This window comes from Anastrepha obliqua, chromosome 6, assembly GCF_027943255.1.
Source record: "Anastrepha obliqua isolate idAnaObli1 chromosome 6, idAnaObli1_1.0, whole genome shotgun sequence".
NCBI classification, from domain to species: domain Eukaryota; kingdom Metazoa; phylum Arthropoda; class Insecta; order Diptera; family Tephritidae; genus Anastrepha; species Anastrepha obliqua.
In genome coordinates, this window is record NC_072897.1 from 31,553,407 (window position 1) to 31,576,551 (window position 23,145).

At 40.4% G+C, this 23,145-nt stretch overlaps 1 protein-coding gene across 1 annotated transcript; it reads right to left on the reverse strand.

Annotated features, from left to right (window-relative positions):
- Positions 1 to 15,508: 15,508 nt before the first annotated feature.
- On the reverse strand, positions 15,509 to 16,861 carry LOC129250300 (uncharacterized). Its single transcript, XM_054889936.1, has one exon. The coding sequence runs from the start codon at positions 16,859 to 16,861 to the stop codon at positions 15,509 to 15,511; it is 1,353 nt and encodes a 450-aa protein (XP_054745911.1).
- Between the last annotated feature and the right edge of the window lie 6,284 nt (positions 16,862 to 23,145).

Sequence of the window (23,145 nt, forward strand, 5' to 3'; positions counted from 1 at the left end):
TAGCTATTATCTTTTTAAACAGTTGGTTTAAACAGCTGGCGCACGTTTCGTGGTTTGTTTCACTGTCAAACATCTTCAGTTTGGTCTATAATTTAACCATGAATCGTTTTACAAACGACCAACGCTTGCAAATCATTGAATTTTATTATAAAACTGCGCGTTCTGTTAAGAAAGTTTAAGATCCAATTTTTTATCGAAAAATTGTGTTCAGCGACGAAGCTCATTTTTGGATCAATGAGTACGTAAATAAGCAGAATTGTCGATTTTGGAGTGAAGATCAGCCAGAAGATTTGCAAGAGCTACCAATGTATTCAGAAAAGGTCAAAGTTTGGTGCGGTTTATGGGCTGGAGGTATCATTGGACCGTATTTCTTCAAAGATGCTGCGAATCATAACGTAACTGAAATGATATCCAACTTTTTTTTTGCCCAAAATGCAAGAGCTTGACTTGCATAACATGTGGTTTCAGCAAGACGGTGCCACATGCCACATAGCACCGAGCGGACTGGTAAAAATTTGACGTTGCATGCGAAACTCTCTTTTCTTCTTTCCCTATTTCATCCAACATAAGCCAAGAAACTTCTAACATCCCAAAATTCATCCGTTCCTCAGCAAATCAATCCATCTCACTTTCTACAACAAAGCCGATCAAGCCTGCTCCTTTGTGGTGGAACAGCGATCTCTCAACGTTAAGAACTAAGAAGCAGAACGCCTGGCACGATTTCAAGCCAAGTCGGACCCAATCAAATCTTATCTTGTACAAAAAATACAATGCACTTTTTCGGTGCAGTGCCAAAAAGTCTAAAATCCGCTGCTTCTAAAAATTTACGAGCAGTATTTGTTCTTCATCCGACACAAAAAGGAGATAGGCTGGCATACAGAAGCTTACTGGTTTCCCTCCAACTCTTCTATTACTTCCCTCAATTCATCCCAAGGCATAGTAGATTGCCTCATGATATAGCTTTAGAGTTAGCCGTCCACTTCTCTAATGCGTCTTCTGATTCCAACTTTCCCCCGCTTGTCCGCTTGCCCGCTTGCAAACTTTCCCAACTCCAATCCAATCATTCCCTCAAGATTATGTTATTCTTCTAAGCAGTTGGATGTTTATTTATCTCTACAGAAACTCCATTTCGCTCTATTGGCTGTTAAAGGTAGAACCCCTGGATTTGATAAAATATCCTATCCCATTATAAAACATCTCCCTTTGTCGCTTTTATTTTGCCTCCTCAACCATTACAACAACATCTTCTCAACCGCTAATTATCCAATCCTTTGGAAGACTAGTTACGTCGTCCCTATCCCAAAGCTTGCAAACCACAATGCGAAGTAAATAGCTACCGTCCTATATTTCTTCTTCCCTGCTTAGGGAAATTAATGGAAAAAATCATTGCTACTAGACTATCATAGTATGTGCAGGCAAATAAGCTCATCCACCACAATCAAGTTGCCTTCAAGAAGGGACATAGTACGGTTGATGCTCTCTTATATCATGATCACTTCGTTTCCGAAACTCTATCAAGGAGAAATCATATTTCGCTCCTCTCATTAGATTTTGCCAAGGCTTTTGATCGGATAGGTATATAGGTCGTTTTAAGGCAGGTCGACAAGTGGGAGATTGGTTGGACCAAGAATCCACAACTTTATTAAATCTTCCCTATCCTCTCGTAAGCTTAGTGTTCTTACTTGTAACGTCCCATCCCCTATGTTTCCCCTAGACAATGGTACCCCACAAAGTTTACCTCCATCCGTTATCCTCTTCACCAAAGCTTTGATGAGCTTAGTACAATTTTTTCCCATCTCTCTAACATTTCCCACCAAATGTATTTTCTAAAACTCCCAACCTAAATGTCGTAATGAACACATCATCTTTTATAAACGGCTTAAGTTACATGCAAAAATCTTATACGACATCGGCAGAGTATTGCGCTCATTTTTTAGAAATTTCTTCTCGCTTTAAAAGCTCTAGTTGGCAGTTAATCTTCACCGATGGTTCTAAAGCGAATTACACTTCCTTTGCTGTCGTGAAAGAAAATGGAGGGTCTATATCGTATGGACTACTACTTCAGTTTTGCTTAATTTTCACCGTTAAAGCAACAGCAGTTCTCTACGCCATGCAGTATTCGTCAAAATCCAAGGGGAAATACATCATATGCCCAGGAAACATGTCCTGTTTTCAGGCCATAAAAACCTGTAATAACTCCAACCAGAATATTGGAACCGTGAGAAATATCCTGATTTCTAGCCCTCATAAAATCAGAATCATGTGGGTACCAGGGCATTCATAATTACATCAACGGCAATACAATCGCTGATACTACTGTCAACGATATGAGCATTACTCTTACTATCACATCAAATCGTATATGTAAAAATGATGTTTATCGACTTACACAGCAGCATAGGCAAGTAAACTAGTAGTTGCCATCACTTCTTCTTCTTAATTGGCGCGATAACCGCTTACGCGATTTTGGCCGGGTATAACAAAGCGCGCCAGTCGTTTCTTTCTCGTGCTAACCGGCGCCAATTGTACACACCAAGTGAAGCCAAGTCCTTCTCTACCTGATCTTCCCAACGCAGAGCAGGTCTTCCTTTTCCTCTGCTTCCACCAGCTGGTACCGCATCCAATACTTTCAGAGCCGCAGCGTTTGCATCCATTCGGACGACATGACCCAGCCACAGCAGCCGCTGGATCTATATTCGCTATGTATATGTCGTCGCAAAGCACATACAGCTCATCGTTCCACCGTCTGCGATATTCGCCGTTGCCAACGCGCAAAGGTCCAAAAATCTTGCGGAGAATCTTTCTCTCAAACACTCCAAGCGTCACTTCATCGGATGTTGTCATCGTCCACATTTCTGCGCAAAACGTTAAGACGGGCTTGATGGGAGCCTTGTCGAGTGTTAGGTTTGTTCGTCGAGAGAGCACTTTACTACTCAATTACCTACTTAGTCCAAAGTAGCACTTGTTGGCAACAGATATTCTACGTCGGATTTCAAGGCTGACATTGTTATCGGTGTTAATGCTGGTTCCTAAGTATACGAAGTCCTTTACAACCTCGAAATCATAACTGTCTAAAGTGACGTGGGTGTCGATACGCGAGTGCGCCGACTGTTTCTTTGATGACAGGGGTACTTCGTTTTGTCCTCGTTCACCACCAGACCCCTTCGTCTTGCCTCTTTATCTAGTTTGGAGAAGGCAGAACTAACAGCGCGGTTGTTAAAGCCGATTATGTCAATATCATCGGCATACGCCAACAATTGTAGGCTCTTATAAAATATTGTGCCTGAGCGATTAAGTTTAGCGGCTCGTACGATGCTCTCCAACAACAGGTTAAAGAAGTCACATGACAGCGAGTCACCTTGTCTGAAACCTCGTTTTGTATTAAACGGCTTGGAGAGGTCCTTCCCAATTCTGACGGCACTGCTGCTGTTGAGCAACGTCATCTTGCATAGCCGTATTAGTTTTGTGGGGATACCAAATTCAGACATCGCGGCATACAAGTAACTCCTTTCCGTACTCTCTAATGCAGCTTTGAAATCGACGAAAAGATGGTGTGTGTCGATTCTCCTTTCATGGGTCTTATCCAAGATTTGGCGTATTGTGTATATTTGGTCAATGGTAAACTTTCCAGGTCTAAAGCCACACTGATAAGGTCCAATCAGTTGGTTGACGGTGGGCTTCAGCCTTTCACACAATACGCTCGCTAGAACCTTATAGGCGATATTTAGAAGACTAATCCCACGGTAATTGGCACAGATTGCAGGATCGCCCGCCTTGTGGATTGGGCAGAGCACCCTTAAATTCCAATCGACAGGCATCCTTTCATCCGACCATATTTTGCATAAGAGCTGAGGCATGCACCTTACCACCTTCTTGCCGCCATGTTTGAATAGCTCAGCTTTCAATCAGTCAGCGCCCGCGGCTTTGTTGTTCTTTAGTCGCATTATCGCTATTCTCACCTCGTCATGGTCGGGTAGCGGAAGGACAATTCCGTCGCCGACGAGAGGGGTATCGGGATCTTCACATTCTCTGTGACATGCGCAGCTATCACTGTTTAACAGGTTCGAGAAGTGTTCCCTCCATAATTTAAGATTGCTCTGTACGTCAGTCACCAGTTCGCCGTCTTTGTTCTTACAGGAAAACGCCCCGGTCTTAAAACCTTCTGTAAGCCGTCGAACTTTCTGGTAGAATTTTCGGGCGTTGTTCCTACTGGCCAACATCTCAAGCTCCTCGCACTCACTTATTTCGGCCTCTCGTTTCTTCTTTCGGATAATACGTCTCTCTTCCTTTTTTATCTCTTTGTAGCGATCCCACATGGCTCGCGTCGCGCCCGATCGCAGCGTGGCTCTATAGGCGGCACCCTTTCTTTCTGTGGCAGCATGACATTCCTCGTCGTACCAACTGTTTTTTCGGGCTTGCCGGAATCCGATTTCTTCTTCGGCGGCGGTACGTAGGGAATGAGAAATGTTGCTTCATTGCTCGTACATGCCGGTTAGATGCACAAGGTGAGACTGGGAAAACGTTTTTGTTGTCGTTAACTTTGGCCACCATTCGATCACAGAATAATATTGCATTGGCTTTGGCATCATCTGGAAGATTGACTTAAAGATTTTCGAAATAACACAAACATATTTGGTGGTGCACTAATTCTATTGGCCGGTGATTTTCGACAAACTTTGCCTGTTATTTCCAAATCAACAGCTGCTGATGAATTGAGAGCGTGCCTTAAATCTGCTAATCTGTGGAGATATGTTCAAAAACTCACATTAACTACTAATGTTCGTGTGCAGTTACAGAATGATCCAACAGCTGCTGAATTTTCCGAACATTTGTTGCAAATTGGAAATGGACGAAAACCAATTGATAAGAATACAGGCATAATCACACTTCCAACTAATTTTTGTACCGTAACAGAATCAAGAGTACAATAAAGGCAAAATGTATTCCCAAATATTGCACAAAACTATCGAAATCAAGATTGGCTAAGCGAGAGAGCTATATTAGCTGCCAAAAATGTCGATGTCAATGAAATCAATGCCAGTATTTTGACTCAAATTCCAGGTGAAGTTGTCACCTACAAATCAATTGATTCAATCACTAATCCCGACGATGTAGTGAATTATCCAATTGAATTTTTGAATTCACTTAATTTGCCTGGCTTGCCACCACATCGTTTGCAATTGGAAGTCGGCGCAGTGATCATTATGTTGCGAAATATCAATCAGCCGAAACTATGCAATGGGACAAGATTAGCAGTGAAACGGACAATGAACAATGTAATCGAAGCAAAAATTTCGAAAGGCAAATTTAAAGGTGAAGATGTTTTGATTTCGCGCATTCCAATGATTTCAAAAGATTTGCCTTTTGATTTTAAGCGACTTCAATTTCCCATTCGCCTTGCTTTTGCTATTACAATCAATAAGTCTCAAGGTCAAACACTTCAATTATGTGGAATTGACCTAACTTATCCATGCTTTGGACATGGGCAACTGTATGTAGGATGTTCTCGAGTAGGGAAACCATCGTTACTTTATATTTATACACCGCATGAAAATAAAACCAAAAATTTTGTGTATCAGAAGGCTTTAGAATAAGTTGTTAGTTTACAATCATTAGAGTAAGTCACTAAAATAAATAAAACATTGTTATTAGAATAAGTCACAAAATAATGGCCGAACATGAATTAAATGATGAAATATGAAAAAAACAAAGAACACTTTTCATTTACCTATATATTTCTTTCACCCAGCGAAGCGGGAGAGGGTCCGCTAGTTTGTTTATAAGAAGCTTTTCCATGGTTGAAATACACTCGGAAGTTTGCCATTGCCTGCCGAGGGGCGACCGCTATTCAGTTTAGTGTTTCACCGAGATTCGACCCTAGTCACGCACCAACCCATTCGGCGACGGAGGCTTTTACATTAGTTTCGCATTTATTTTCACATTACCTTGACCTTTCCTTTGCCTTTTTCCAACAGCAAAATCCGTGTGGTTTTGAAATATTTTATTTTACCGTGTTTCTTATTTGTATTTTAAGAACTTTTTGTCCTTCGTTAGTTGCTTTTGTAACTCTACGTTTCTGCTACGATTGCTTTTTTGTAAAGCGCTTTCTGTTTTCCCTTTATTTGCTTAATTCTCATATATATATACCACATCGCCTTGTTCGTACTTTTTGCCTTTACTTCTTTTTTCATTTCTCTCACGCAATTTTTGATTCCTTCTAATTTGCTTTCTTACCTCGGAAAACACCTTAGCCCGAAAGTCTGTCGGATTTTGGTAGTTTATATATGTAGGTACGATGAGTCCTGTTAAAGAAAATTTCGGTAGGCCTTTGCTTAGTTATTGAATGATTCGAGTTATTATAGCGATCAACTGCAATGTATAAAACAGTTCAGTAGGGGTCCTAGTTCTTACTTATCTTCGCAGGTAGCGGTAAATTACTATACATAGTAGTCGAATGTCGCTTCTCTCGTTTGGAGTTTGGTGAAGCAGAAACATGGGTATGTCACAAGTGTGTCTGTGATCTAGGTGTTGTGTCTTGGACATTTATGGGGACAAATAATTCATTGCGAAGGGAGTGTGAGACTGCGAGCATGTATTATCATGCCAAGATTGATCGAACACACGACGTTAAAAGAGCTATTCTCCAGAGATATCGTTGTTGCAAACCTAAAGTACTGGAAGAGTTTGAACAGTGTCGAAGCTATCACAGTTTCGGCCTACCTACCCTATTACTCTTTACAGCCACCTCCTTCGAGGGAGCTAAGAGAAGAAATCAGGAATGCAGAATCATTAGATGGGGCTAATAGTGGACTGTGATGCAAATTCACAGAACATTGTATTGGGGAGCAGCAGTTTGTGACAAGTCCGAACAGAAAACTGTCAAACTTTCTACTAAAACTTGGAAGGAAAGACGTTCGGTTGGTGGTCGGTATTATTACAGGACACAACCCATGGGGTCAGTAAATGACCACCACTGTAATCATTGAGGACCCAATGCGCCTGTCTTGCTTGGAGGAGGCGGATAGCACTGAGCACTTTCTCTGTGAGTGTCCTGCCTTTGCTAGAGCACGGCTACGAGTTTTGGGTCCCGATATCGTAAGAATGAGTAATACTCGTTCTCTAAAACTGGTCTTCCATCTCTCCAACTTTACGTTGTAAATCTGACTCCCTAACGCGAATAGTCTTTTAAGACAATAAGTAAACGAAGTGCCGATACTACTTGCGGTTTTGTAGTATCTATATCCATCACTACCGAATGAATTTAGCGCTTGTACTTCATACCCAAGGTCGTTCTTGATTTATAGCATTAATTTTTAAATGGAGTTGCAGTCGTACGTAAATCGAATGAAATGTTTTGAGAAACATTTAGGAGTGGCTGTTGTTTATCAGAAGCATGACGACTTGAAAATAATTTCGTAAATATCCCACGTCGGTTAATGTTAATTGAATTTTCAAGGCATTCATACAGAAAATTACGACCATGGTGGTGCTCAATCACTAACCTACTTAAATGGGTCTCATAACTTTTCAAACTTCATTGGTTTGGATTTTACGTATATATTGGCGATACTGACGTAAGACAGTGGGATAATGTTTTTCACAAAACTTAAGGCGATGATTCTAATCAGGTAAATGGTTTTGCATGCCTAATCCATCGTTAAAAACCTTACAAAGGGCGCATTCGTAAGCCAGTACGAATTGCTAATTCGGTTTATTAATTTTAACAACATATTCTACTCCTACAAAATCTTGAAGGTCATCATCAAGAGAATTGGGATTAAATATTTTGGTGAAAAGTACTGATTCACTAGGATGCCCCTATGTGACGCATGTATCTTCCTCTTGTTACCTTTTTTCGGCAGCATAGTTATATTTGATTGATTTTTAGGTTTGCTATCATCTGCGTTGGATGCTTTTATAATTTCATCCATTTTCCTTTTAGTAGGTGGCTCGTTGCCGGTGGGTCTACCTAAATCGGCTTTTTCGATTGGGTCACCGGATCTTAACATAGCAGCCGCGGAATTAAAAGCGTCTATTCATTTTCTCTAGTCATTTGGTTCGTTCACTTTTTCAGTCAAGACGTCCATTTCTTCACAAATATCACGAGTAATAGAAAAAGTAAAAAGGTAAAGTTCGACTTGATAAAGGTAAAGTTCGACTTGATAATTATACTGTCTTTCATGAATCAAATGCAAATCTGCAAAAAACAGAAAGATTCGCAAGGTTTTTAACTTTTGTCGTTTCGCACCGTCCATCCAGGGATCAATCACGCGCATTTAAAATAAAGTTTAGTAAAATAATCGCAATAAAATATGCTAATAATTAACTTGGAATAAAACTAATTTGAGTGAACATTTGTTATTGCAACTTCTCTTTATTTATCAGTAATTTTCTCTTAATTTGAATAATTAACTTTCATAGAAAAAAAAGAAAGTGTGTGGTAGTTCACGGAACCCGCACGATTGAAGTGAAACTTCTTTTATCAACAAATCAATAATTTAACTATTATTTCAATATAATGCATGCAGAAGTCATGGAAAGCATGGAATGGAATTTTATTAAACAGAATTATTTATTTATTTTAATATAAAAAGAAATGAATTTATTGTACTCAATTACATTTGGTTCTCGGCATTGTCATTATCATTATTGGATTCGTTTTCCAAAAATGAAACAAGGGCTTTATGGTAACTGAAATACGTAAAAAATGATCTACATTCTAATCTATCAAGGTATCGATGAAATACTGCATCAATGGTAGTTCCGCATCTTGTTGTTGGTACTACAAATTATCACTTATCGTACAACCGGAGGATTCACTGTCACGGTGTTCAACAGTAGCTCTTAATTTTTTACGCTCCAAATACTCACGTTGCCGTTCAGCACCTGTTTTCGGTTTCCGTTTTTGTTGATTTGATGCCATATTTAACAGAAATCAATCAACAAAACAAAATATGTTTGTAAGATTTGCTCAAAACTACACACACACTCTATGACGCGTCTCGCGTTACTAATAATATTGTGTTTGGGATAACTGTCAACTGTTTCCACCGAAATGCGTTCGCAAAGTGTATGGTCTTTGGTATGGTAAACAGATTTATGATACATCATTTTGCGGCGACAGCACAGCGCGATAGCCCAGCGGCTAGCAATGTGGGCTTCCGATCCGAAATCCTTGGTTCGAATCACAAGAAAATTTTTTTTTTTTTTTTTTTATACATTTATTTCAATTTGTTTTATGATATGTTTATGAGCAGATTTTTTTCATGGCAGAAATACACTCGGAGGTTTGCCATTGCCTGCCGAGGGGCGACCGCTATTAGAAAAATGTTTTCATTAATTTTGCTTTCACCGAGATTCGAACCAACGACCTCTCTGTGAATTCCGAATGGTGATCACGCACCAACCCACTCGGCTACGGCGGCCATCAATCAAATGTCATATTTACAAATTACATTCGATAAGACGACACGCCACGCCAGTCTTTTAACAGATGGCGCTGGCATAGCGTGAGTTTTACGTAGTTTAGCGTAGTTTTACTCCTCACAGCGTTTCATCCACGCCACGCTTTTAACAGATGGCGCTGGCGTAGCGTCACATATCGATGAAACGCTATGGTTTTACTCCTCACAGCGTTTCATCCTTCGAGACAAAAGAAGTTTCACTTCAAAATTTGCTGTTTCGCAACGGTAATTTTTTTGTTTTAATTTAAGTAATCTCGATGTAATGCAATCAGCTGAGTAAGACGTTAGTTTGTGTTTTAAATGTTAGCGTTTTTTTTTGCAAAAATTTGCCAAGTGTTGCTGGTCCGTCGGTGTGTGTGTGTTCTCCCAGTTGTTCCTGTTGCTGAAATATCTACATGTTGATTCACCTGACCATATCAGCGCTTTTTGTCACGGATATTTTAAAAAGTGCAAACATATGTCATCAACGAGAAAAAATTCAACAAGAAAACCTGCTTCCCCCTAAAAAATAATGCACTTATGTTGATGAACATAATAAATAATAATTATTAATTAATTGAGTGAGAAATTTGTACAGTTGCCCGATTATAATAGTAACACATGTCGTGAAAGGTATAGTGAGTTTGTGTGGTAAAATACCTAGTTTTTGTTTTATAAATGTCGATGATTGTGAAGTTATTAAGTCCGTACTTAGTGTCAACTCCAATGCTATAGGTCTGGATATTCAACCTAAATTCTTTAAATGTATACTACCGAAAATTCGACCGTAAGTAAAAGCCTTAAATACCATTTTGACCACGTCTATCTTTTCCAAGTGTGGGAAGGTGGCTAAGGTTATTCCAATTAAGAGATCCAATGGAGATTAGCGAAAGCAAAGAGTTTAATCAAATCATACCTTGAAGATCTTACGCAAGTTCCATGTGCCAGTTACAGCTTATCCAGCCATTTGCCCATAACTAGGGGTGTCTCCCAAAGTTCTATTCGTAGTCCGGTTTTGTTTGTAAGTCAATGACCTTTCAAACGTACTAAAATGTTGTAATATTAATGTGTATGCCGAAGATGTTCAATTATATGTTAGTTGTCCTTTTGTGTCCATCAATAAACGTGTTAATAGCCACAACACTGAGTTAGAAGATATTAACAAATGGGCCGCGATAATGGGTTTCTCTTAATGATTCATTTATAAAATTTGTGGACATTGCAAAGAACCTAGGAATAACTTTTAATAGAAATCTGACTTGGAATAACCACATCTATAGAACAATAGGCAAAGTATATTGTATGCTACGTTCTTTATGGACTACTCTCTACCATTTAATATCAAAAAAATCAGAACCACGCCGCGCTTTGGAAGTGAACTGATACATTACTTCGTTGCGAATAGTTGCTAAGTTGCTATGTACTATATGCGCTCAGTTGTGGAATAAGTTCATAGCGTTTTTATATTTTCTTTAATTTTACAGCGATTTGTTTGCTGTTTTTCAAAGGGTAAGTCTTCATTAGATAGAACTCTTTCAGTTCAACAAAACTATGATAATTCCATTTTTGGGTTATGGAATTTTTTGCTAGTTTCGAGGCTTAGAAATGGAATACCCAGGAGGCAAAAATCAACATTTTCGACACCTGCTATTCTTTGCTTTTCATCGAGGTCAAAAAGCTGGCACATTTGCGACGTGCATGGAGAATGTGTCATAGGCGAGTCTACAGCGCGGAGATGGTCTGCAAAATTCAAAAATAGGGACTTTGAAGTCCATGACATGACCCGCAGCGGAAGGCCTTCTGAATTCGATTAAGAACGGCGCAAATCACTTTTGAAAGGGAACGGATGCCAAACCAGTGGTGAATCGGCGGAGAAAATAACCTGCGATCATAAAACAATTCTCAATCACCTCCATTCAATGAGACTTGCCAAACAATTGGGAGTCTGGGTGCCTCATGGAATCAATGAAAAAAACAAAGAAAGTCAAAATGCTCCTTAGAATCTCGCCATTGAGCAGCTTGCGGTCATAAATAGCGCTGTTTTTACCGAATCGTCACGGGAAAGAAGAAATGGTTCATACTGCTCAATATGAAGCAAAGGAAGGAGTGGGAGGGCTCCAGGATATACGCCAAGGCCGAGAGTCAAGCCGGATCTTCATCCAAAGAAGATCAAGATATGTGTTTGGTTATACCGGGAGGGCATGGTGCACTGGGATATGCTCGAACAGAACATCACCTGGTCGACATGGTTAAATCATACTCCTTCATGACAACGCCAGGCCCCATGATGCACAAGTCATCAAAGCCGCACTCCAAGAGCTCAAATGGGAGGTCTTTCAGCATCCGCCGTATTCGCCGGACCTTGCACGGACCGATTAACATCTTCTCTGCTTCTTTTCAAACCATACGAAGGCCGTTCCCTTCAAAAACATGACAGTCCACAGTATTATTTAAAAGCGCAGAGAAGCATTCTGCCAAGAGTAAAAAGATAATGAGTAAAGGATTTCAAACGCAATAGTGTGAGTGCAGAAGAAGATCACAACCAGCGATGGTTCCTGAACTCGAGCACCTTAAAGTAAATTAAGCTTTTGTTTATCGCACCCTTACTCGTTGCAATGATATTGGTAGCATTACGAAACAATCTTGAAAAATGATCTCAAAGTCAAGCCTTACAAGATCCAAAAGGCGCATAATCTCACACCAAAGCAGAAAGACGAGAAAATTTTTCAAATTGAGCAATTCGTTAAACGATAGGGTTTATTTTATTGGCCATTCAAACGAGATTTTGAGATCTATTAGCCACCAGGACGCAGAATCCGCTACAGGTAGTGGTTTGGGCAGGTGTAACCGAAGAGGGGCGCTATCTAATCGTTTTTATCGAGCCTGGCGTCAAGGTAAATGCGAAATTTTTTCGGGAATGTATTCTTGAGGTTGCTTTGAAGCCGTGGGCAGAAAAACATTTTGGTGGCAGACCATGGACGTTTCAACAGGACTCGGCACCGTCTCACAAAACTAGAGTGAACTAAGAATGGCTAAAAAACAACGTTGCGAACTTCATAACGTCCACACAATGGCTCTAAAATTCACCAGACGCGAATCCGAGTGAGCCAAAATACCCGGAAGTCACATTCGGGCAGCTTGCGCTTCATTTCTGGACCGTCTCAAGACCATAGTCATGGCAAAAGATAGTCATATCGAGCAAAAGTAAATTGATTCTTAATTTTCTATTATTTTCACACATTTTTTACTTTGAATTGAATAAAAGAAATTTTCCAAACTAAATTTATGGCCTTTTTAATTGGGTACACTTCGAAGGCCGGACCCTGTAATAAACCTATTAAGTAACTCGTGGTCTTACGCAGCGCAGATCTGACGATAGCAGTATGTGAGCAGAGCGGAGACCCTAATATCCTGCTTGCATCAGCATACCTGCGTGTGAAATACAGGACCCGCCATCGTAGGTACTTGAGACCTGGAGCAGCGGAAGAGGACTGGATTTGGTCGTAGGCTGCGATGCGAATGCGCACCATTTGGCATGGTGCAGCAACGACATTAATTGATGATGTGAGTCTCTTTTTGAAAACTTATTCTCTACTAATCGCATATATTATATGTAACTGGGGTAATCATCCCACATACTATAATAGGATTATTGATATAACCCTAGTATGAAATTCAGGCTCATTAATGATTTACAACTGCCATGTTTCACCAAAGTGTTCCTTTTCGGATTACTGAAGGGTCGTGTTCACAGTCAACATAGAAAAATATAAACGACTTCCCTATAGGAATTCAAAAAAAGGCAAATTGGAAGAAATTCTCTAAGCCTTGACGAACATAGGTACGAACGAAAAGATTTTTCGAGGGATAGGCAATATGCTATCTAACAAAGTAATCACGGCGAACTTAGGCATTACTAGTGTAGGAAAAACAATTACTAGAGGAACCGCATAAGCGTTGATATCTCGCCCTTACTGTGGAACCTATTTGTGAACTTCATTAAGCAAGGCGTTTGAAAAGGCTGAATGGCTCAACCAAAAACAGGTGCCAAAATTAAAGAATTGAGAAGGGATAACCACCGGAAGTATATCAAAAAAGCTTTCGATGACATCTTCAACTCCAACGGTATCTTGAGACAGTTAAAGTTGCTTATAGTAGGTGGTGTAGCGGAACGCCTGAGGCGCACATTCACTGAGAGGGCTAGAAGTATGTTGATAAATGCTAGTATGAAGGATTGTTTGTGGGCGGAGGCTATTGCAACAGCGATGCCCAACAAAATCACTGCAAAATAAGACACCATATGAAGTATGGATTGGGAGGAAGCCTTTAGTGAGCCATTTTCGAATTTTTGGCTCATTAGCAGTTACACTCAATAAGGCGCTAAAGAGCAAGTTTGAAGCGAGCCGTGAAACGTTTCACATGCTTGGGTAATCATTAACTTCAAAAGCTTATCGCCTATACAGCAAAGTTTATCATCGCGTAGTTGAAAAAGGGGATGTTGAGCTTGACGAAAATAGTTATAATATTACGAAACTTCATCAAGAAGCTGAAATGAGCTTGGGTTTAAATGAGGTCGGGGAAGACAGGGATGCAGTTGGTGGAGAGAGCGCAGTCGTTGACGAAAATGTTGTTAATATAGACAACGATGGTGAGAGTAATCCAGAAACTGATGGTAGTAGAGGAAGGCATTGGAAAGATCAAGTGGAAAAGGACTTGGCTTCACTTGGTGTGTCCAATTGGCGCCGGTTAGCATGAGAAAGAAACGACTGGTGCGCTTTGTTAAACTCGACCGAAATCGCATAAGCGGTTATCGCGCCAATTAAGAAAGAAAAAGAAATGGGTTTTTAGTATCAAAAAGGATAAATATTTCGAAATTTAAAGATTTAAGGCTCGATTAGTAGCCAAAGGTTGCAGTCAAAGATTTGGCGTGAATTATTTCGAAACATTATCACCTGTTGTTTTTTACGCCACTATTCGCATGGTTGTTGCTCTAGCAGTGACTTACAGTTTATGCATGCATCAATTAGACTTACCTTAACAGTGATTTAATAGAACACTGTTATATGGTGCAGCCGGAAGGGTCCATGGACAACAAAAATTCAGATTGTGTGCTAAACCTTAGAGAAACTAAGGGGTTATTTTATACGAGGAGTTATTTTGATATTCAAAGAAGCATGCTATTTTTTAATAAATAGTAAATGATCGGATGTTTATTTCATTATAAAGAGGAAGGTATGCCATTAATAGTGGAAAATAACATCAGTCAAATGACAGGACAATATCCTTTTCATGAAATTTTCCATAACCAAATTGCAAAGTGGTTGCCCTATGTCCTCGATAGCCTCACGAATTCCTTCTTTGAGGTCTTGAATCGACCCTGGACTGTTGGCGTAGACCTTCCCCTTCACGTGGCCCCAAAGAAAACAATGGCAAGGTGTTGAGTCACAAGATTTCCTTGGCCAATTGTAATCACCTCTTTGAGATATTGGGTGATCAATCATGAGGTGCTTTTTTCAATAGTTAAAAAAAATACAAAAATGTAAATTATGTTCAAAACCTTTATTTATCATTTGAAAGGACATTCTTTGACATTTACTTTTTGAATATGACTTCATTCAAATGTTGGCCGCAATTACGCTTAAGGTGGTCCATTCTGAAGGTCCAATTTTCAATCACTCGTTCGAGCATTTCGTGAATAACACGCGTAATGTTGGTGTTGACGACGGCAGTATGACGCGGCTAAATTCCCTTTTAGCAAGCCCTGGTGCAGTACAAAAGACTCCGTTTGTTTAAATTTTACAATAGAAAGGCTGAAAACTTTATTTAACGATCAATAAGTTTACAATTAATAAGTGAAAATATGATATGTGTCTTACAATTGTTTTTATGCGCGTCCATGCGCTTTCGTCAACGGCTAGAATAGAAAAGAAAGCTTGCTTCTCTTTGACAGCTAAGCTTGCTTCTCTTTAACAGCTGTTGATTTGGCGAGTGAGAAAAACAGAGAGGGGAAAAAATGCGAAATGGGTTGCCAAAGTAACCTTTCGCAACACCCCCCTTCGTAAATCTTATGCGGTTTTATGCGTAACGTTTACCCCACGTTTCTCAACCTCGACGTCCAATCTCGCCAACTTAACTAACGGTCGTGTACATAATCCATTTACTGTCTTGACTACTGCGCTACGAGCTTGGCCATCTTTACCAAAATTCACATCTATTACTACTCCTTTCGGCCACGAATTTCTCTTGGAGTTTTCGTCTACGATGACCACCACGTCGTTCAATTTGATTGGGTTTGCTGGTGGCTGATACCACTTTGCACGTCTGGTAAGACAGGGGAGGTACTCCTTAACCCAGCGTCTCCAAAATTGGTCAGCCAACTGGCTAGAAATTTTAAAGTTTTGCCGTAGAGCCGATCCAGAGTTGGTATTATCTGTTAGTTCTCGAATACCACTAGAGTGTCCCGTCAGAAAGTGGTTTGGCGTAAGAGCTTCATCTTCGGCTGAATCAAGCGGCACGTACGTCAGTGGCCTTGAATTTAAAATGTTTTCGATGTCGGCTAGAACGGCTCTTAACACCTCCTCTCGCATACCGGAATCTGGTAGAATGTCCATTAGAATCGATTTCGTAGAACGTATCATGCGCTCCCATGACCCTCCCATATGTGGTGAAGCGGGGGGAATAAAAATCCATTCAATTGCAGGGTATTTCCTTTCTATATCATCCGACGATATTCTTTCAATTTCTTTTACTAGAAGTACACTAGCACCGCGAAAATTGGTGCCGTTGTCCGATATAATTCGCTTCGGTACTCCAAGGCGACTCACAAATTGTTTAAAAATCAGTAAAAACGACTCGGTGGATAAAGTAGGTGAGATCTCAATGTGAACTGCGCGGGTGGTAAGGCATGTGAATAAAGCACCCCACCGCTTTTCACGCCTGCGGCCAATTACAACGTCCATTGGTCTGAAATAGTCAACCCCTGTAAAGGTGAACGGCCTGGTAAAAGGTGACACACGTTCCATTGACAGATCTCCCATTTGAGGAGGTTGTGGAGAAGCCCTACGGTTCCGGCAGGTTTGACATTTCGCAGCGCATTCTTTTACCAGCCTTCTTAAGGCGGAGATGCAGAACCTTTGCCTCATCTCGTTGACGACGATCTCGTTGTGATGGTGGTGAAATTTCCTGTGATAGAAGTCGACGAGTAGTCGCGTTACGTCGTGCTTGCGTGGCAGGATTTTTGGACGCTTGACATTAATGGCAACACCCTCAGCAGCATCAATTCTACCTTTTACTCGCAGCAGGCCAATCTGGTCTAAGTATGGGGAGAACTTGAAAAGAAAAGATTTTCGATTAATTTCCTCACCATTACGCAGACGGCAGATCTCTTCATGGAACATCTCGCTTTGACAATTAAGCATAATTGCAAGCTCTGCTGTCTCTATGTTGTCTGGGTTGAGTAGCTTTTGAAGAAACTGAGAACGTGGCTTTCCCTTCGTAACCAATCGTAGAAAACATAAAACGAATCGATGCGCACTGTGAAGCTTCTCCCAAGTACTAAATCTTTTTGCATCCGGAGTTATTTCTGTGGTTGTAACCAATAAGTTGTTAGCGAAATCCATATGCTGTTGAACCTCAACTACCTATTCGTCATCATCTGGAAATTGCATAATTGGCCAGCTTGACTCTCGTTCTAGTAGAAATTTAGGCCCACTGAACCAGCGTTGGTTGTCGTCGAATTCCCGGTTTCTGCTCCATTTGGTTCCTTCGTCCGCAATATTCTCACCAGAAGGCACCCACCTCCATTCCCTAATAGCAGAACTCTCGAGGATCTCTCCGATTCTCAGCGGAACGAATTGATGATCTTTTCTCTCTGCGATTTACTGTAATGGACAGTCCATAGCTAAGAATATTTGCCAGCCTAAGTCCCAAAACAGCAGCTAACAGCTCCAGTCTGGGTATGGAAATGGGCTTCAATGGCGCAACACGAGTATTCGAAGCCAAGAGTGAACAAGATATTTGCGAGCCGACTTCTGACCGGAGGTAGGCCACCGCAGAGTAGGCTTTTATGCTTGCATCTACAAAAATGTGCAACTGATTATTTTGGTTTTCGCTGGCAGATGAAAGGCAACGGGGAATTTTTATGTCGTTGATCGCAGGAATGCGTTTTACCCAACGAAACCAGTTGCAACGTTCTTCTTCTTTAATCGGTTCATCCCAACCTACTCCGGAGCGCCAGACATCTTGTAAAATAATTTTTGCCTGTACAATGACAAAGCCGAGCAAACCCATAGGATCGAAAATCGTCATTATTGTGCGCAAAATTTGTCGCTTCGACACGATCGTATTTTCATTAAAAACTTCCTTTGGAAAATTTTCAATGTATGTTAACTCATCCGAAACTGGCAGCCACCACATCCCTAGTACCTTCTCTATAACGGCTTCTGGCTCTTCAAAACATTTGGCGGCTGGAACGTCGTCAGCATCTAATGAAAATAGTACGTGTTTGGAATTAGATTTCCAGTTTCTCATTTGGAATCCGCCCTCCTGATGAACCCAACGAACTTTAGTTGCTAGACGAGCCAATTCATTTTCAGAGTTGAAGCCAATCGTCAACAAATGTGTTACTAACGATGCACTATGGTCTGATATTCAAATTTTTTGGCATAAATTAGAAGGAGTGGTACTAGGCCATTGAAATTTCGCATACAGGTTATAAATGGCTTAGTTAAGAAAAATTCCAAGAATGGATAAAATCGGTCATTCCCCAGGGGTACCTCCCTTGGACCTATAGTAAACATTTTTGAATTTCAGCTCCAAAAATTGCGATATCTTAACGAAAATTGGTAAATATGTTATTCTCGTAATACGCATCGACGATACCAAAAATAGTTGAAATCGGCCAGTCCCTAGGAGTACCTCCCTTGGACCTATAGTAAAAATTTGGTTTCATAAAATGAAAAATTGCATATGATAGGCAAAAGTGGTCAAATAATTTTATTATCCAAATATTTATACATATGTTTTTACTGAAACAATTATTTTTATAATAACATTAACTGTACATCTGAACTGAGAGAGAAGTTACAGAATTATTAAATTCACTTGAATATAATATAAAAAGTTATATGTACCAAGCAAATCATTTTTGGAGGTAACAGCTTTTCTTATTTCGCTTTGGTCTGCGTGATGCGCAGTTTTCTTTAAAATAAATGCTACATAAATCACTTTGTTTTGATTTTTTACCGCAACAGTAGCTGCATGAATCAAAAAATCAACATCGTCATTGTTTTCACAAGAAAGATCACTTGCCAGCTTCCTCTTAAGCCGATCTTTTGCATCTGTGTAGGAAGCCTTTGATCGTCCTGCTTTACTTGAACAGGGTTTTTCAAAATCATTTTCAGAAATTTCAATAATAGTTGTTGCGGAAACCCACTGGGAGTATTTCTCTTTAAATCTATTAACCATACGATTACATTTTGATAATTTTTCGCTAACATATGCTAATAAATTTTGTATTTTTTTTCTTATTTCATCTTTTTTCTTTAAACTTAACTCATTAGGATTCATTTTTTTAAAAACTCAATCCAAAACAACATGAGTTTCGCGATCGCCCTCTATCCAAACTCCAAGCATTTCTTCGTGTTGGAATTTAAAGGTTGCTTAAAATTACAAATATACTTAAATGGGGCAAAAACGGGCAAATGTTACATACATGATTTTAAAGAACATACCCCAAACTTCCATCGAACATAAAAATCGGGAACAATACGGGACAATACACACAACTTTCACTCCACAGAACACAGGTTAATACGAAATTTTCGGTTCAAAAAACCATTAAACAAAACTCCACACTATACAGAAATGACACAATAAACCACATTTTTTTTCATTCAGTTAAAAAATAAATACCTTTCTTATATTCTTCCATTATAAATTTATTTCTTTTTTTCCTTTTTAACTATTATCGAACAGCTGTTTTCTTACAATATTTTACTGAACTGTTTACAAGTTTGTTAGTGCTTCAGAAGCATCATGTTTTACAGCTCATATTTAGAACAGAGTTGCCATATCCAAATAATTTTTTTTATATTTTAGACCACTGCAATGTCTCAATTAATACTGCGTACCTATTTTTTTGAAATAAGAACAAAAAAAATTTGGATTTATGCCAAAAAATTTGAATTTCAGACCATAGTGCGATGGCCCGTTCGGCGTCGGGATGAAGATCAGCAAATCGGTGAGCGTTACGATTTTTTATGTAGTTCGCCAAGGAAGGCGAGCACGAAGCGCCGAATGTTATAACCCTCATCACGTAGATATCATAGTCGCGAGACGGGCCATCGTTTCGCCAAAGAAATTTTTGCGCCACTTGATCTTCTTTTATAATTTTAATCTGGTGGAACATTTCGCGTATATCTCCACAAACTGCGAAACGTCGTTCGCGAAATCGGAGCAGTACCCCCAATAGAGACTTTAGTAGATCGGGCCCTTTCAGCAACATATCATTGAGCCCGACACCCTTTACCCTTGCTGCAGCATCCCAAACCAATCGAGTTTTCTTTTTATTGGCATTGAGAACAGTAAATATAGGGAGATACCAAGACCTAGCGCTATATTTTATTTCGTTTTTGTTCAACTTACGTACGTACCCTTTTTTCTCATAATCATGTATTTTGTTTATAAGAAATTGACGAATTGACGAATCACGCTTCATTTTACTTTCTAAGCACGAGAGTCGCCGGATTGCCATAGGCAGCGAATCGGGAAGCTCGACAGCTTCGTGCTTCCAAAGTAACCCGGTTTCCCATCTCTTTTCAGCGGAGATAAAGCGCGTGGTCTTTTCCATGATTTGAAGAGCGCGTTCATCATCTTTAGATATCAACGGCTTAATTGGTGCATATGATCCGATGGCATCAATAGAAAAATATGTTTTCAGTTGCTGGTCCATACGATCGTCTCTGGTTGTATCACATTCGCAGGTATGCAATATTCTCGGTTGTTCAGCGCAGTTAGTTTTATCGCGCCCATACACACTCCATCCTAGTCGGCACTTTGCGGCAATAAGGTTGGATCCCCTATCTTCTCTTACTTCGATAGGGATTCCTATTTTAGCGTTGTCCAAACCTATCAATATTCGCGCTCTTGCTTTATTATAGGGTCGAATCGGCAGACCCTTAATGTGTGCGTGCTTACTAATCGTAGAGCTGAACAGTGACTGCTGAGGAAGTAGTAGATTAGCAACGGTTCGAACGTTTCGAAGCCTGTATTTTTGAGAGGGTAATGTAATCGGTGAAACATGAAGATTGACAAATTTGGAATTTGCCTCATTTTGAGTAATTTCTCCCGTCCAACGCAAGCATAACGATTCAACTGGCCCATCTAAATCAAGCTCGTTCGCCAATTGAGACTCAATTAGCGTACAGGAGGCTCCTTCGTCGATAAGGGCGAATATACGTATTGCTTTGGTACCTCTATGTAAAATAACCTCCACATACCTGAAAAGCGGTCTTTGCGTTTCTTTATCAGCTGCTGTGCCCAACTCGTGGTATAATGTTGCTTGTTGTTGTTTACCAATCGCCAACGAAGTTCCATTGTGAAGCAGTGGATGGTGAGCCATTCTACAATCATCTACGCCACAGCACCTTTTCGAATTACATCGACGAATGAAATGACTTTTGAAGCAGCGTAAACAGAGTTTATTTTCCCGTACAAATTTCCATCTGTCACTTTGAGATAGGGCACGAAACTCATAGCAATCGGACAGCGTATGGCTCGCACCGCATTTCAGGCAATTCATCGACTTTTCACTCTGCTCGTTATTTTTCGCAACCACATCGTGAATCATTATTCTGTCCTTTAGTGATTCGCGATTTCCCTTTTTTGCTTCGACGTTGCTATTACACGATGCTATCGCCGATATCTGGATGGAAGTGACCTGGCTAGCGCACATGGCTAGACCGAAAAGCCAATCATCGAATGCAGCAATGTCAGCGCGTCTCAGGGACATACATTGCTGGCCCCAACTCAACCTTTGGTTACATGGTAGTTTAGCTACCAGCTCGTTTAATAGCACTGGATCATTTAGATAATCGTTTAGACCGACCGCCTGCATTGTAGCGCGATAATTTTGTACCGCTAATGAAAATGTTACTAAGGTTTCTAATTTGTCTGGCTTTACAGATGGTTCCTCCCTTAACCTACGCAGCATTACTTGGTGAATTACGTCTGGTCTACCATACAACATGCGGAGTGTATTAATGGCCAATCCAACCGTAGACGGCACCATAAGCCTACCACGAACTGCCTCTAATGCTTGGCCCTTCAAGCATTTCTGCAACCTAATAAGGTTTTCTTGGTCCGTGAATCCGCACCGTATGGTAGACTGCTCGTAGTTAGTAATAAATACGGGCCAGTCTTCAGGCCTACCTGTAAAGGTTGGCAAATCTTTCGAAAGCACTTGACGACTAGCTATATGTGCCGCAGTCAAATTTAGGTCGGCTGTCGTAGAGTAACTATACGGATTAGTAACGGTCGGATACCCTCCATAAGGCATATTTAAGTTAGGGTTAACATTTGGGTGTGAAAATCCTGAAGCAACCGATGTTGGCAAACTGTGAAAATTGTGCATTGATGTATATGCAGAAAAGGGTTGAGACGAAGATATAGCAGAGACTGTATTGCTGTTTGAGGTTAAGTTGGGCAGCATGGTCGTCATGCCGTTCGTAGTCGAAGTATACGGAAATGTCGTCGCGTTAGCAAGGTTAGGGACGACATTGAACGCGGTCGATGGAATGTGTGTTCCCGTTATACCTGCAGTTTGGTTGCATTGCAGTTCTATAGGTTGTGGAACGCCACATGCGTATGGCTGTGCTGTACTGTAAAGGTGTGTAGCCCTAATCCCGGAGGTGCCTGAAGTGCAGGGAGGTGCAAATGGTGCAGTTTGACGAACAGGTGTAGATGCGTGTCGATCTGGCGCGGTGTCAGCAGTAGGCGTTTCGGTGCCAATTGTCACAGCGTGGCCAGTTTTGTCAGCCTCATCTAATAATTCCTCGACTGCGCTTATTGTATCAGCATCCGCGTTTCCCGTAGCGATGCAGCTTTAGAAACATCCTCCATTTTTATAGGTTATTAAGTTTAAAATCAATTTTTTCAGAATGTTGACGACGGCAGTATGACGCGGCTAAATTCCCTTTTAGCAAGCCCTGGTGCAGTACAAAAGACTCCGTTTGTTTAAATTTTACAATAGAAAGGCTGAAAACTTTATTTAACGATCAATAAGTTTACAATTAATAAGTGAAAATATGATATGTGTCTTACAATTGTTTTTATGCGCGTCCATGCGCTTTCGTCAACGGCTAGAATAGAAAAGAAAGCTTGCTTCTCTGTGACAGCTAAGCTTGCTTCTCTTTAACAGCTGTTGATTTGGCGAGTGAGAAAAACAGAGAGGTGAAAAAATGCGAAATGGGTTGCCAAAGTAACCTTTCGCAACAGTTGGCTTCCAGAGCTTCAATCGTAGCTGGTTTATCAGCCGTTGTTTTCTCTGGGTGTAAAGGTAGCTCTTGAACCTGTTCTGGTTGCTCTTCATCCCAAATACGGCAATTTTGCTTATTGACGTAACCATTGAGCCAGAAATGCGCCTCATCGCTGAACAAAATTTTGCTCGAAAACAGCGGATCTTCTTCAAACGCTGATTTTCATA

What these genes read in the sequence shown, in the direction of transcription:
- LOC129250300 (XM_054889936.1), bottom strand. Translation starts at nt 16,861, where the DNA reads ATGCTTAATTGTCAAAGCGAGATGTTCCATGAAGAGATCTGCCGTCTG.